At 48.6% G+C, this 15,661-nt stretch overlaps 1 protein-coding gene across 1 annotated transcript in view; it reads left to right on the forward strand.

Annotated features, from left to right (window-relative positions):
- Positions 1-15,661, forward strand: part of LOC147891520 (ribonuclease E/G-like protein, chloroplastic) — a 100,359-nt gene that overhangs the window by 25,170 nt on the left and 59,528 nt on the right. The window contains exon 5 of the mRNA XM_087388379.1: positions 1,823-1,947. Coding sequence (XP_087244505.1) covers positions 1,823-1,947 — 125 coding nt within the window. The remainder of the gene's footprint in view (positions 1-1,822; positions 1,948-15,661) is intronic.

Here is a 15,661-nt window from a genome sequence, read left to right on the forward strand (position 1 = left end):
TAATGATGTGGCTCTGTCAAAAGAAAAACGTCACTTTCTTCGTTTCTATGCTCTGTCAGAAGGTTGTGATTCATGTCGGGTTCACCACGCTTCCGTTGCGCCACCCTAATCAGGATATATATATATATATATATATATATATATATATTGAAGTGCTGCAATGTTGGCTGTCTCCTTCGCCACTACGTTCGCTTCAGACTCATATGGTAATCACTACCTCCCCTCTACTCCAAAAGATTGCCTAAACACGAGCCCGCAATTGCAGTTATAATGTTTCTTCTTCAACGCCACGCTCCTTCGTAGCCCACAGCTCGAGCTTTTGGCTCGTAGTCACTCACAGCTCCAAGCTCTCCATTGCCAGAGCTTATGATCTCCTGTAGATTGTTGCGTGGTCGTTCCAGGCTGTAGATAGTTTGCAGTTTGTATCACCCATTGCCTATAGAATAGTCATGATTCACACCACAAGGTCATCGGAGTCACAGTCTCTAGAAACTCAAGAGTCTAGGGACATAGGAGAGAATAGATCGAAAGGATCTCGACGGACTCAATAGGGTTCTCAATAGTCTCACAAAACGGCTCTGACGCCAACAATCTCACAAAACGGCTCCGACGGACCTAACAGGGTTCTCAACAGTCTCACAAAACTCCAACTTCATAGAGGACTCTACGATATCGTTCCACCTTGCCACGGATCCCATTATCTCATGAACTTGATCTCTCTCAAGTTCCTTCTGGAATCCTCCTTCCTAGCCCAGTGCTTGCCACGTGGTGTCCTCTTGAGTGCCACGTGTTCATATGGACCTTAGAACCTCTATACCCCTTTAGGCCTTACCTATGCACTCCATATTGTTGCATGGGCCTAGGGTAATACCTAGTCCCCGACCCTCTACACTCCCATTGATGCAAGCACTGTCGAGCCCTCTTGGTTTCCCATCTTCTATCGTGACCTCAGTATTACAATTGACGTAACAAGGGTGGTGTGAGATCCTCAGATGTCATCAAATGTCCCATAGCCTACTCGTGAATGGGGTGGGATCTCACCTCTCAACACTCAGCGTCAAACCAGGAGTTCTTGGGCATCTTCCTTGCTAGAGGGCATGTTGTAGATTGAGTTGTGCATGGCAATGTTCTGGAGGCGGCATCTTGAACCATTGATACTAAGGTGCTTGAGGCATGGGCAAGATCTACGTCATTTCCAAGGGAGGTCGATAGCTCATGAAACAGGTGTCTCTCATAGACCGCATCAAGGGCATGATCAAATTGCTCTTGGACATGGGTGGTGGTAGGGGGATCCAAGCCTCTGTTAGGTGTAATGGCATAGAACACACTAGACTAGAACTCACACTAGAACACACTAGAACACACCAAACTGACTCAACTTGGCTTTATATTCTAACAGAGCATTGATTCTTCAACAACTTTTACTAGCATTAACACACAAATTGTGGTGGAACCTGGAAGAAAAGGAGAGAACATTTCATGTGGAAAGCTTAAAGAGAGAAAACACTATTCCGCCAATACTTCTGTGCTTCAGTGTATGTAATAAGTTGGAGCTGATGTAAATATCCTGAAAAGAACTTGTGGAGTAATGGGATTTTGTAACTCGATCTTAGTGTATTTATGTAACATGTTCTCTTTGGTGCGGATGATCTGCAATTCGATTTGAGTTGGGAAAGATGTTATTTGAAAAGCAAATTTGATATTTCGTATGATGTATTTTTATATGTTTTGGCAATTGTACCTTGGTCGCGTGGATGGTACCTTTGATTGTTGTTGGTTTTCAGTACATGCTCGTATTGATGCTCAAGGATTGAATATGCAGGTTACTAGTTATTTGCAAGAAGTCGCCCCACATCTCCTGAATAGAGTTGAGCTGTACACTGGAACAATGCCAATTTTTGATGCCTTCAACCTAGAGTCAGAAATCGACAAACTTTTATGTGAACGGTGTGTCTCTTATGCTGTACAAAGTCAGAATTCTTTTTCTGGTTGTTTTTGGTCATAAATATGATTTGATTAGGAAAAGGTTATTTTGAAGACAGAATCTTTGGTTCCACTGATATAAAAGATAGAAGTGCTGGGAAAATTCTGATGTTTATAAGTTGTGAAGCACCAAGTGAGAGATAGATCTTTAAGTAAGTAATACTAATAAAAGAAATAGATTGATTGGAACATGTTCAGTAGGTTGTTGATAGGACTGTTTCTGTTGTTCAGTATTTTAAAAGTTTTGAATGAGAATCTATTCTGATTTGAATGGATATAGTTTCAAAAAGTAGCATATCCAATAGATTCACCATAGCTATGCATTGCATTGCTTCTATTGTCCAGGATTTTAAAAGTTTTGATTCAGAATCAGTTCTGGTTTGCATAAGATAGTAGATCTTATGAAGCATTAGAGAGTGGTCAATATGATGCCTTTGTTTCAATTCGTGCCGATAGTGTTGATTTGTTCCAGGCACTTCTCAGGTATTATATACAGTCTATGTCCAAGTGAGCAGCAAGCGCCCTCCTGAAAATCACCTGCAGTGCTTGCACACTCCCTCTTCGTCAACAGATTTTCTTATGACAAGTTGTGCTTGGGGTTCTACTAGTTGGACAGTTCTTGGCACGCCTATATATTGCTCCTACTACTTGTCCCCGATGTCGACTGTCTACACGCTTGGGATCTCAATTATCCCACTTTCTTGTCATATAATGAGATCTTTCGATGTTGTAGCTGCATGTCCCCTTCGTTGGGGCTGCTTTTTGTAATATAAAAACAACTAGATTACACCAAAAGAAAGTGTGTGTATATGTCTGTGTGTGTGTGTCTGCGTGTGGGTGGTGTGGTACCTTGTAATATAAAGCATTCAAAGTTTTCACCCAACAAAAAAAAGTGCATGGGTGGTGTGCTCTCCTTCTTTGAGACAACTTCTGTTAATATAATTATCTGGATTTCATTTTAAAAAAAGTATGTGGGTGGGGTGTGTGTGTGTGTGTGAAAGAAAGAAAGAAATATTAACGTCCACAGAAGGCCTCGCAGGCCTACGGAGAGAAAGAAAGAAAGAAAGAAATATTAACGTCCACAGAAGGCCCCACGGGCCTATGGGACAAAGTGACACCAAAGAGGAAAACTCATACAAGCCACAAGGGGCTGAGGCAAAGGGTGCGCTAAGACCCTTTGCTGAGTACTGTGCTGAAATAAAGAGAGCTCAATGGCTCAAGCAAAAACAAGTATAAAAAATATCATATCATATCATATCTGCTATCTGGAGAGGCTCGAACTTGAACTGGAAACTCAGAATCTGAAGCCCAGCACAGTGGTGGCTCGTCTATGAGCGGTGAAAATGTCTCGAATCTGAGTCTGTCTGGCTGCAGCCTCTGTAGTCTCCAATGGGGTAACTCTATGGATGAAAGTCACTATCCGAAAGATGGCATCAATCTGTAGTGGTGTCATGGCGAACTCTGCCTGTACTATCTCATGCGGGACTGAGGGCTTGCTCCGAATCATCCTAGATCCCATGGTCACCTATAGCTGCTCGAATGTCTTCCACATTGCTATCGGTAGATCACATCCCTTGAAAGGTGCTGCATAGATGGTGGCAGTCAGTCGCACTAGCGTATCGAAAAGCCAACACTTCGTCGGTGATCGTGGAAGTGTGCTTGGAAACACTGTCTCTCAATCGGGTCAGAGCACCCCGTCCCTGTGTGAGTCGTGCATGGGCTGCATGTGTCATAGTGAAAAGGGGTCCTGTGAAGACTGCTCCCAAATATGTGTATGATTGTACTATCTCCATTGGCTCAGTTTGATAAGTGAAACTGAGTCGTCGGATTACTGCATGTGAGGTGTTGGAGACCATAATCTTGGTCTTTCCAAGGTTAACTGAGAGCGTCATGGATCGGTAGTAGGAGTGTCCACCACGATGTAGCCAGACGAGGGACACACACTCCACGTGCGACACGGAGAGAGCCCAGAGTACGCACGATCAAGGTCCGGTCTATCTCATCCCTTCTCAGAGGCGACCGCCAAAGACGAGGCATCACCCTTGACGTAGCCCATCGGATCCAGAGATCGAGGAGACCACACGAGAGAGAGAGAGAGAGAGAGAGAGAGAGAGAGAGAGAGAGAGAGAGAGACAAGGGGGGGCGACAATGGGGTGTCGGAGGGGATGGAGAGAGAGGCTACAAAGGGTTTTCCAGAGGCTGGCAGAGAGGCTACGTGAGGTTGACGGAGAGGTTACGTGAGGCTGGTAGACAGGTTACGTGAGGGGGGGGGGATGGTGTCAATGCAAAGAGGTTACGTTGGCGTAGCGTAGCAGTAGCAGTTCCCAATGGTTGGGGGGGGGGGGAAGCGTCGATGGCATAGCCACAGGTGACGCAGCAAAAGTAGCCCACGCAGCAGTAGCTCGCAGGTGACGGACGGACCTACGACAAACGGAGAGGGAGATATAAGTGTAGCTACGACGGACCTACAACGAACAGAGAGGGAGATGGATGGCAAACCTACGACAGATGGAGAGGACCTATGACGGACAGAGAGGGAGACTTGAGAGACGGAGAGGACCTATGACGGACAGAGAGGGAGACCTGTGAGAGAGAGAGAGAGAGAGAGAGAGAGAGAGAGAGAGAGAGAGAGACGTCCGCAGGAGGCCTCGTGGGCCTATTGGACAAAGTACATAATCAAGTAACTCATACAGACCATTGTGGGCCAGGGCAAAGGGCTCGCTAAGGCCCTTGCTGAGTACTAAAATGCTATAGTAGTACAAAGTAGAAAAAAAGTAGCAAAATAGCATGAGGGTGGCATGAAAATATCAAGTGCTCAAAAAAGACAGAAAGAAAGATATATTAACGTCCACGGGAGACCTCACGGGCCTATGGGACAAAGTGCACAGAAAAGCGAACTCATACAAGCCGCAGTGGGCTGAAGCAAAGCAAAGGGTACGCTAGGACCCTTGCTGAGTACTAGTCTATGCTAACAGAATCATAATCATAGACAAAAAAAGTCAACTACGGCTACAGAGTGGGCCATATCAATCAATCTATCCAGGCGCTAGGACGAAACCGAAGCCTAGTACAGTGATGGCTCTCTGGTGGGCTGCGAAGACGTCTCGTATGTGCATCTGTTGAGCTGTCTCGCCCTGCGGTGGGGGGCGTGGTCTCCTCGCTCTCTGGACTCTCTGGGCTATGTCTTGAGTGACCCCTCGTCTTTGTCGGTCTCCTTTGAGGAAAGCTGTGATAGGTCGGACCTCAATAGAGTGTACTATGGGGGCTCTCTGTCGCACATGTGGCCTCTGCACCCCTCTCCTGGTGGTACTGTGCTGGCTGCTCATCTAGACTGCTCTCATATCAGCTAGCTCCTCTTCCTCCACTCCATTGTGTCCGGGGGCTAACTCAAATGTATAGAAGTCTGTGACGTGTCACTGTGCCCGGTCACCCTCTATGTCCTATAGTGGTTTGACCATCCCCTGCTGCTCTCTGATCTGTCGTAGAAGCGTCTCCTTGTGTCATTACATCTCCATCAGATAAAGCCCGATACAGACCTGGTCATGGAAATGGATCAATCGTGACAAAGGACCGAAACCACTCCCTTTAGGTAGAGACAGTGGTAGCTTCCCCGAATCTCGTAGTAGGCTGGGCAAACAAAAGAAAATGCTCCTCTGTCTCAACCGCCCCTGGCATACATAGCGTACAGATCCGCTGCTCTCTAGGTATACCCACTGCTCTCCCTGCCTCGATCCTCAACTGATGGGACGAAACCCGCATCTGACCGATGGCAATCCTCAGTGCATGAGAGACTCCTCTTTCCTCGAGATACTGGGGTCTGATAATGAATCCCTCCTCTGATACTCTCAGGAAGTGGTCGCGATAACATTGGATCTTGGTGGGTAGCTTGTGGTCCCCTTCCCAAGTCCGGGATGTGTGAAGCTAGAGGAGGTCTAGCCGTATGATACGGTTGATCTCATCTCGCAGGATCGACTCAGGAGGTGCATCCATGCTATACTGAAAGGGGGGAGCCTGTCCATCTGGATACTGTGCCTGGCAAGCCATGTAGATACGCGTGCATACCATGTGTCTGCCCCGCTCTCTGCGAGTCGTCTGGATGACTTTAGGGCCAACCTTGGAAGTCTCCAATGGGGTAAGTCCCAGACTCTGTGGATGAAGGTCACTGTCTGAAAGATGGCATCAACCTGGAGAGGTGCCATGGCGAACTCTGCCTGTACTATCTCATGTGGAACTGAGGGCTTACATCGGATCATCTTAGATCCCATCATCACTTGTAGCCGCTCAAAGTTCCTCCAATCTGTCCTTGGAAGATCGCATCCCCAGAAAGGTGCTGCATACATGACAGTCAGCCGCACTAGTGTGTCAAAAAGCCAACCCTTCGTCGGTGGATCCTGGAAGTGTGCCTGGAAACACTGCCGCTCTAGTCTAGCCAAAGCACTACACCCTCGTGTGAGCCATGCTTGGGCTGCATGTTTCATCGTGAAGATGGGTCCTGTGAAGGCTGCTCCCAAATATGTGTATGACTGCACTATCTCCACTTGCTCACCAAGATAGGTGAAATCAAGTCGGTGAGTCACTGCTCGTGAGGTGTTGAAGATCATAACCTTAGTTTTCCCAAGGTTGGCCGTCAGATCCCTCTCTTTGCAAAACACCTCTAATGCCTCTAGGTCTCTTTGCAGCCCCTCTGCTGAAGAGGATATAAGGACTATATCATGAGCATATAACAATATCAAGTGCTAGAGTCCCAAGTGCATGAACTAGCTCCACGTATCCAAGCTCCATGGTGGCTCTCTGATGAGATGCAAAGAGTCAGGTATCTGCATCTGTCAGGCTGTCTCCCGTGGTGGTGGAGGGCATGGTCTCCTCAATCTCTGGATCCAATGGGCTATGTCAAGGGTGATGCCTCACCTTGGTCGATCTCCCCTGAGGAGAGCTGAAATAGGTCTAACCTCGATTGTGTGTGCTCTGGTCGCTTGTCGTGTCGTGTACGGTCTCTGTGTCCCTCGTACAGCAGTGCTGTGTGGGCTCTCTCCACTGATCCATACATCTCTCATGTCGTCTAGATGCTCCTCCTCTACCCCAGAGTGCCTTGGAGCTGAGTCAAATGCATAGAAATCCGTGACTTGTCTCTGCGCTCGGTCTACCTTAGTGCCCTGTGGTGCTGTGGTCCCATACTGTTGCTCTCCGATATGTTGTAATAGTCTCTCTGTGTCATCGCATCTCCATCAGGTAGAGCCCAATAAGCCCATCCTCCGATACTCGCAGGAAATGGTCATAGTAGAGTTGGGTCTTGGTGGGGAACTCGTGGTCCCCCCCCAGTGCGAGATATATGGAGTTGAAGGAGATCTAACCGTATGATGCGGTTAATCTCATCCTGTGGGATCAACTCGGACGGTGCATCCATGCTATACTAAAACGAGGGAAGCCAGTCCATCTGAATGCCGCGATTGGAAAACCATGCGGTGATGCATGCATACCATGTTGTACCGACCGCACTCTCTGCTAGTCATATGGAATACTCTAGTGCTAGTCTCGGAAGTCTCTCGCGAGGTAGGTCCCAAACTCTGTGGAGGAATGTCACTGTCTGAAAGATAGCATCAACCTGGAGAGGGGTCATGGAAAACTCTGCCTGTACTATCTGATGGGGGAATGAGGGCTTACTCCGAATCATCCTAGGGTCCATAATCACCTGTAGCCACTCAAATCTCCTCCATTCTGCTGCTGAAAGATTACACCCCCAAAAAGGTGCCGCATACATGGTAGTCGGCCTCACCAGAATGTCGAAAAGCCAACACTTCGTTGTTGGATCCTGGAAGTGCGCCTGGAAGCACTGTCGCTCTAATTGGGCCAAAGCACCATAACCTCGTGTGAGTCGTGCTCTAGTTGCATGGGTCATCGTGAAAACTGGCCTCGTGAAAACTGCACCCAAGTATGTGTAGGATTGCACAATCTTAGCTGGCTAACTCTGGTATGTAAAACTATGTCGGTGAAGCACTGTGTAAGAGGTGTTGAAGATCATGACCTTGGTCTTTCCAAGGCTAACCATCAGGTCTCTCTCTCTCTGTAGAACACCTCTAGGCCATGTCTCTGTAGTTACTCTGCCGAAGCTGACAGGAGGACTATGTCATCCGTGTATAGTAGAATCTGTATCACCAAGAGCTAGTGGTGCTCCCTCGCCTCCTAGGCGGTCTATGAAAGATGTGATCTCATCAATGTAGAGCCTGAAGAGAGTCGGTGAGAGAGGGCATTCTTGCTTTACCCCGATCGTGCTCTCAAGCCAATCTGATATGCCTCCTGGGGCACAAACTCTCCCTCTGACGAACTCGTATAGGCTCACCACTCCCCAGATCAGAACCTGTGGAATCTGCATATCTTGTAGTCTCCTGATCATGCGGGATCGCGGGACAGTGTTGAAGGCCTTCCGAGAGTCTACAAAACAAGCGTAGACTTTCTGGCGTCTCGACCTCGCCTCCTCAATGATAGTCCTCAGGGTGAAGATGTGGTCTAGTGTGGAGTGCTGTCTCTAGAAACCTGCCTGCCCTAGAGCACACTGCCCATGTGCCTCTGTATGGCTGTTGATCGCCCTCTCCAATACCGATCCATGCACTTCGGCCAACGTATGGCCAATCATGAGAGTGCGATAGTTCCCAGTATCCATGGGATCACCTGCCTTGTGTATCGATACAATGGTGGTGGAACATCTGTGCTAGGAACGGAGCCAAAACTTCCTGTCCCATGATCAATTGGTAGCCTCTCATGGTCTTGTGCTCTCTGGCTATGAAGCTGGTTGAGTGCCGCCCGCACATTCTATGCAGTGAACAAGTGGCAAGTGGTGGGTCTGGCCATAGTGGACATATCAGGTGGACACACACACACACATATATATATAGATAGATAGATAGAGAGAGAGAGAGAGAGAGAGAGAGAGAGAGAGAGAGAGAGAGTTTATGAAAGTCTTCAAAAGACCGATGGGTCTATGAGACTGTGAAAACCTGATACAATGAGTTGTGGTAGTGGAGCTACTAAACGAGCATCCACACCAATGCAAAATGCAAAATGGCAGTACTAAGTCCTAAGTACAACATAGTCATGTCGGTAGTTGACTATATATCACTCTCAGCATCATCATCATCATCATCATCAATCACAAGACGTCAGGATGGATGAGGTAGTGGAGGCATGAGGTCGGTAATCGAGTGTTGTCGCCCCCTCAAAAGTGCAGTCTTGGCACGTCTCCTAGTCGTAGCTCTACGTCTAACCAGGGCCATTGTGACCCTCGTCAGTCGGGCTCCAACTCTAAACAAGGAGGAGATATCCCCCAGTGTGATCTGTGTGTCAATCCTCTGTTTGAGCTGTCGGGTCATGTCGAGGCCTCGTCCCGCGGGGGTCTACGTGGTTTGGCAGAAAGAACTCCGTGATAGAGCTTTGAGAGGGATTAGCCAAGGAAGAAGTCTGATCCTGGCTCCGTGCTCGGAGTATCCTCTCGCGGTGTCTAAGTGTCTCATGAATGAAACCTGCCAAACATCGCTGGTCTGGGTAGGAGAGAAAATGGGCCAAAATCCCATAGCTATCTTTGAAGAGCCAGTAGAAACGCCTTCGGATCTCATAGTAAACAGGACACTTGAAGATGAAATGCTTCTCTATCTCAACCTCCTGATGTCACACACTGTGCATATGCGCCTCTCCCTGGGTAGTCGCTCTGCTCTGCTGCTCTCGATACGGAGTCTGTGTGAGGAAAACCTAGAACTGCCCAAGAGAGATCCTCAGCGAGTGGGGTAGGTGAATCTACGTGCATTCTGGTGGGTCAATGAAACCCTCCGCTGTGATATGTAAGAAGTGATCTCTGTAGAAGCCAAGCTTCACTAGAAGATCATTTAGGCCCAACCAGGTCTGGAATGTATAGCTATAGTAGATCCTCACGAATAACCTAGTTGACCTCGTATGATATGAGGGGAGAAAACGGAGCATCCATATTGTATTGGAATGGAGGTAGTCTGTCCATGTGCAGCCCCAACCCCCCAAACCATCTCTCTGTGCGTGCATACTGGCACCTCTGGTCTCCCCCTGCTGCAAGTGCCATAGAAGAGGACAGTGCTAGCCATGGTAGCCTGTTACGCCGAGAGGTGTAACCCCCATACTCCCTGACTCGGTACGAGATACGTGATGACCTAAAATGCAGCATCTAGCTATAATGGGGGTGACCCAAACTCTGCCCGGATGATTTGGTGGGGAACGGATGGCTTACCACGGATCATCCGTGATAACATGAGAACATGAAGCCGCTCCACCCTGGTCCACTCTATATCCGATAAGTCTGGCCCCCAACATGGACTGCCATACATCCTCGCTGGGCGAACCAAGGAGTCAAAAGGCAACCCTTTGGTCTGTGGATCCTGAAAGTGAGAGCGGAAGCACTGCCTCTCTAGTCTAGCCAATGAAGCATATCCTCTGCCCAAGCATGCCTCCATCGCGGGTCTCATAGTGAAGCTGGGTCTGGAAAAAATGACCCCAAGATAAGTGTATGATGCAAGTACCTCAACAGGTGACCCATCAAATGCGAACTGCTCTTGGCACATAACGGCTCGAGATGTATTGAAGATCATAACCTTGGTTTTACCCAGATCTTCAAATCATGAGACTCACAAAAGGATTGTAGTGCGTCAAGGTGTCTCTGGAGTCCCTCTGCCGAGGAAGACAAGAGAGCCACATCATCTGCGTAAAGCAATATCCGGATCAACGTGCCCGCAAGAGAGCAACCTACCCCTCCCTGTGTCTGCATCACTGTCTCAAGCTCGTCAATGTAGAGGCCAAACAAGGTAGGTGATAATGGGCACCCTTGTTTGATCCCGATAGTGCTCAAGATCTCATCAGTTCCACCCAGATCTTGCCCGGACTCTGCTTGAAACTCGCTCATAGAGTACCATGACAGCCCAAATGATTTCCTGGTCGTAACCCAAAACCCAAATCCTGTAGGCAACGTATGAGGCGGGCTCTCGGAATAGTGTCAAATGCCTTGCGAAAATCCACAAAGCAACAATAAACTCTCTGCTTCCGTGCCCTCGCCTCCTCAATGATACATGTGAGCATGAGAATGTGGTCCATGGTCCCATGATCACGTCTGAATCCGGCCTGTCTCGTTGCTCTAAGTCCTCAACACTCCGCAAATCTGCTAACCTCAGAATCAAGCACTGATGCATAAATCTTGGACATGACATGTCCAATCATAATGGTCCTGTAGTTCTCTGGGCTCATGGGATCCGGTGCCTTGTGAATGGGTGAGATAGTGTTGATGGTCTTGGTGCGTGGAAACCCCAAACAAACAGCTTCATTAAATAGCTTTGCTAAGATCGGGACTAGGAGGTTAATCCCATATGCAATGAACTCAGTGCATAGTCCCTCATGATCCTTCGCTCGGCCATTATGAAGTTTCATTACGGCATCCTTTACCCCCTCCCTAGTGAAGAGGGTGCAAGATGTGGGGTGTGGCATATGTGTGAGGTTAGGGACTGGCCGATTTGGGATATCATAGAGTGTTCATGCATAATCAAACCACACTTGAGTGTTAGTGAGTGGTGAGGGGGACCACCCCTCTAGAAATCTCCGCCAAAAGTCCTTAGAGTTGTTACTGAACAGGATGTTCAGTAGCTCCTTCTCATTCGGGCGAATAAAGTCTAGTTTCTTTCTGTGTACCAATCGATGGTACTCGTGTAGCGTCTCTTGTTCGCTCGGAAGACTGTTTTTGGTTTTGAATCTGAGCTGACGGCATAATGCTTTACACTCATCATCGTACTAGCTATTACAGGGTATGGTTCCAGGGGGTGGTGGGCGGGTGGAGCGGGTGGTGTGGGGGGAAGCGTGAAGAGCAGCCTCGTGTAGTAAGCGGGTGGCTAGGGCAGCACGGTCCTCTAAAAGGGGTATAAAGTCAATGTAGGCGAGAAGTATAGATGGTCAGAGTAAGTAGGTGAGTGATCGCAATCAAAGCGTATATCATGGTAGGTGGAGTAAGAGCTAAGCGGGGTGGAGAGTGTTGCATGACGGGGAGTAGAAATGCTAAAGAAAAGATAGGTGTGATCAACCCCTGGAGGGAGAGGTGCTATGGTAAAGTCAATGATGCGAGATGTGAAGGCAGGGGATCCCATGATGTAGTCCACAACATTGGAGCCTCCCCCATGTGGGAAGCACGTGAAACCACCTGATGCGGGCCATCTGTCAAGACCATTATAAATAACGAGATCATGTATCTTGCCGAGGTCTAATAGGGCCTTCCCATAGGATGTGAAAGGTCCTTGTCTGTCAGCCGAAACCCGTAGCATACCTCCCTCCACAAGATCAATCTCTGGCAGTAGAATAGAATCATCCCTGAAGTCGAGGAGTGGTGCTTGACGAGTGCCTGTCCTCGCGTTGAAGTCCCCAACTAGGAGGACTTTTGTGTGGCTAGAGAAGTCAACAATGGACTGATAAAGAGCAGCAAATGGGGATGTCTTATCCTCATCTCGAATATCTCTGGCAAGTGGGAGGTCTCAGGGGGAAAGTAGCAAATGGCAATAAACAGATCCCGGCTGTCCATGTGTGAAATTCGGATCCAGAGGAACCTGGAATGTGTATCTCTCTGCTCTACTGAGATGGCTCGCAATCTATGCCTCCACCATTGGGGTGCTCCCTGGGACTGTGCGTATAGCAATGACCTTCAGTAGGAGCTGTGAGATCTCCTATCTGAGTCCTTGAATAAGATCACCCTTGTCTCGGATAGCTTGAGCCTGCTCCTGTATGAGACGCGCCTGCCCCTGGGTGAAGCGTGTATGCTCCTGTACAAAGCATGACAGCTCCATCTCGTGCTCTCGAATGCTATGTACCTCCATTAGCAAGGTCTCCCAAGCCTCTAAGTCAGCTCGTCCGTGTCCTAGTGGAAACTGAAAGGACTGTGGCATGAAAGTGTGGGGATGAGACTGGAGGTTGGGTGATGATTGGGTGAGATGGGTGCGATATGGAGATGATAGTGGTCTGGAGGAGGCGATCCCAGCAGGGTGAGAGAGAGAGAGAGAGAGAGAGAGTTTATTAAAGTCTTCGGAAGACCGATGGGTGTATGAGATTGTGAAAATTCCTGATACAAGCGAGTTGTGAGGGTGGAGCTACTAAACAAGCATTCACACCAATGCAGAATGGTAGTACTAAGTACTGAGTACAACATAGTCATGTCGGTGGTCGACTACATATCAATCACATCATCATCATCATCAAGACATCAGGGGTGGATGAGGCACTGGAAGCATGAAGTCAGCGATAGAGTGTTGTGGACCACTTGAGGGTGTGTCGAGGTCTCGTCTCGGGGGAGTCCAGGTGATATGGCTAAAAGAACTCTATGATAGAGCTCTAAGAGGGGTCTGTTAAGGAAGAGGTCTACTTCCGTCTCGTGATCGAAGTATCCTCTCGCGGTGCCTAACTACGAAGAGGCAGTAGAAACGCCCTCGGATCTCATAGTAAACGGGACACTTGAAGATGAAGTGCTCCTCCATCTCAACCTCCTGCATGTCACATAATGTGCATAATCGCCTCTCCCTGGGTAGGCGCTCCGCTCTGTCGCTCTTGATACGAAGTCTATGTGAAGAGACCCGGAACTGCCCAATAGAGATCCTCAATGAGTGGGGTAAGTGGATTTGCGTGTATCCTGGTGGGACAATGAAACCCTCCTCTTTGATATGTAAACAATGATCTCTGTAGAAGCTAAGCTTTACTGGGAGTTCGCTCGGTCCTCCTAACTAGGCCCGGAATGTGCGTAGCTGTAAGAGATCCTCATGGATTACCTGGTTGACATCGTGTGACATTAGGGGAGAAAACGGAGTGTCGATACTGGACTGGAAGGGAGGGAGTCTGTCCATGTGGAGCCCCAGTCCCTCAAACCATCTCTGTGTGCGTGCATACCATTATCTCTGGTCACCCCTTGCTGAGAGTGTCATAGAGGAAGACAATGCTAGCCATGGCAGCCTTTTGCATCCGGAAGAGTAATCCCCATACTCTTTGACTCGGTACAGATATGTGATAACCTACAATGCAGCATCTAGCTATAATGGAGATAACCCAAATTCATCCTGAATGATCTAGTGAGGAACGGATGGCTTATTGCGAATCATCCGTGATAGCATGAGAACCTGTAGCCGTTCCACTCGTGCCCACTCTGTATCCGATAAGTTTGGCCCCCAACAAGGGCTGCCATACATTCCCGTTGGGCGGACCAAGGAGTCAAAGAGCAGCCCCTTGGTCCATGGATCCTGAAAGTGCGAGCGAGCGAGGAAAGAAAGATATATTAACATGTGCGAGAGGCCTCGCGGGCCTATGAGACCAAGTGCGAACCCAAGAAGTACCTCATACAAGCCACTGAGGGCTGAAGCAAAGGGTTCACTAAGACCCTTGCTGAGAACTGGAAACTGAAAAACAGAGAGAGAGAGAGAGAGAGAGAGAGAGAGAGAGAGAGAGAGAGAGAAATTTTATTAGAGTCTTCGGAAGACCGTTGGGTCTATGAGACTGAAAGAAAACCTGATACAAAGTGGAGCTACTAAAACGAGCATCATCACCTGTGCTGAATCCTAAGTCTGATCATACATAATCAAATACATCTGAGTATGACTGTGAAAAGAAAAAAGACTGGAGCGGAACGTAATCCTCCGTATGTCATGCCGCCCTGGCTGGTGCATAGCCAGTGATGGGGCGTTGGCGTCCGTCAAGGAGTCCCGTGCGTCTCGGTCTCCTGGAGGAGGCTGGACGCAAGACCAGAGTCACCGTGACTCCCGTGGGACATATCCCGGGTCTAAACAATGACGGGAGGTCCCACAGAGTGATCTGTGTGTCCCCTCGATGTCTCGTGTGTCGTGTTGCGGTTGTTGGGTCGAGGTCTCTGTCACGTCTGCGGCTAGATATTGGACGATCAATGTCACTCGATGGGAAGAACTCTGTGATCCTGCTCTGAGAGGTGTTTGATGGTGTGGCCAAGCCCCGTCGCCTGAGTAAGTACTCTCTGTGTCGGACCATCCGTATCATGTCCATCCATCTTTTGGGGTGCCTCAGGGGGATCATTATGTATAAAATCTCTATATCATGATCTCTGATCTGGGTAGGCAAGGAATCTGGAAAGGAGCCCGGAGCCGTCTCTGAAGAGACAGTGGTAACGGCCTCGGATCTCGTAGTACACTGGGCACCTGAAAATAAAATGCTCCTCTGACTCAACCTCCTGACAGTCGCACAATATGCATATGCGATGTTCCCTAGGGATCCCCTCTGCTGTGCCGCTTTCTATGTGGAGGCGATGTGATGATATCCGAAACTGTCCGATGGAGATCCGTAGTGAGTGAGGCATATGAAGCTCAATGTATCCTGGTGGTGTGATGAATCCGTCCTCCGAAATCCGAAGACAGTGATCTTTGTAGAAACTCAGCTTCACTGGAAGCTCCCTCGACTCCAACCAAGTCCTAAAGGTGTGTAGCTGTAGGAGATCCTCTCGAATGACCTGGTTGGTGTGTGGCCCGATCGGGATGGTGGGTGGGAGTACCAGAGGGGCATGTAAACTGTACTGAAAAGGAGGTATCCTATCGATGTGAAACCCTAGTCTCACAAACCATCTGTGAGTCCGTGCATACCAACATCGCTCGTCTCCCTCTGCTGCCAACCTCATGGAGGAATGGAGAGC

Source organism: Dipteris shenzhenensis, chromosome 17 (genome assembly GCF_047967505.1).
Source record: "Dipteris shenzhenensis isolate YYH24624 ecotype China chromosome 17, Dip_SZ_1.0, whole genome shotgun sequence".
Classification (NCBI taxonomy): Eukaryota; Viridiplantae; Streptophyta; class Polypodiopsida; order Gleicheniales; family Dipteridaceae; genus Dipteris; species Dipteris shenzhenensis.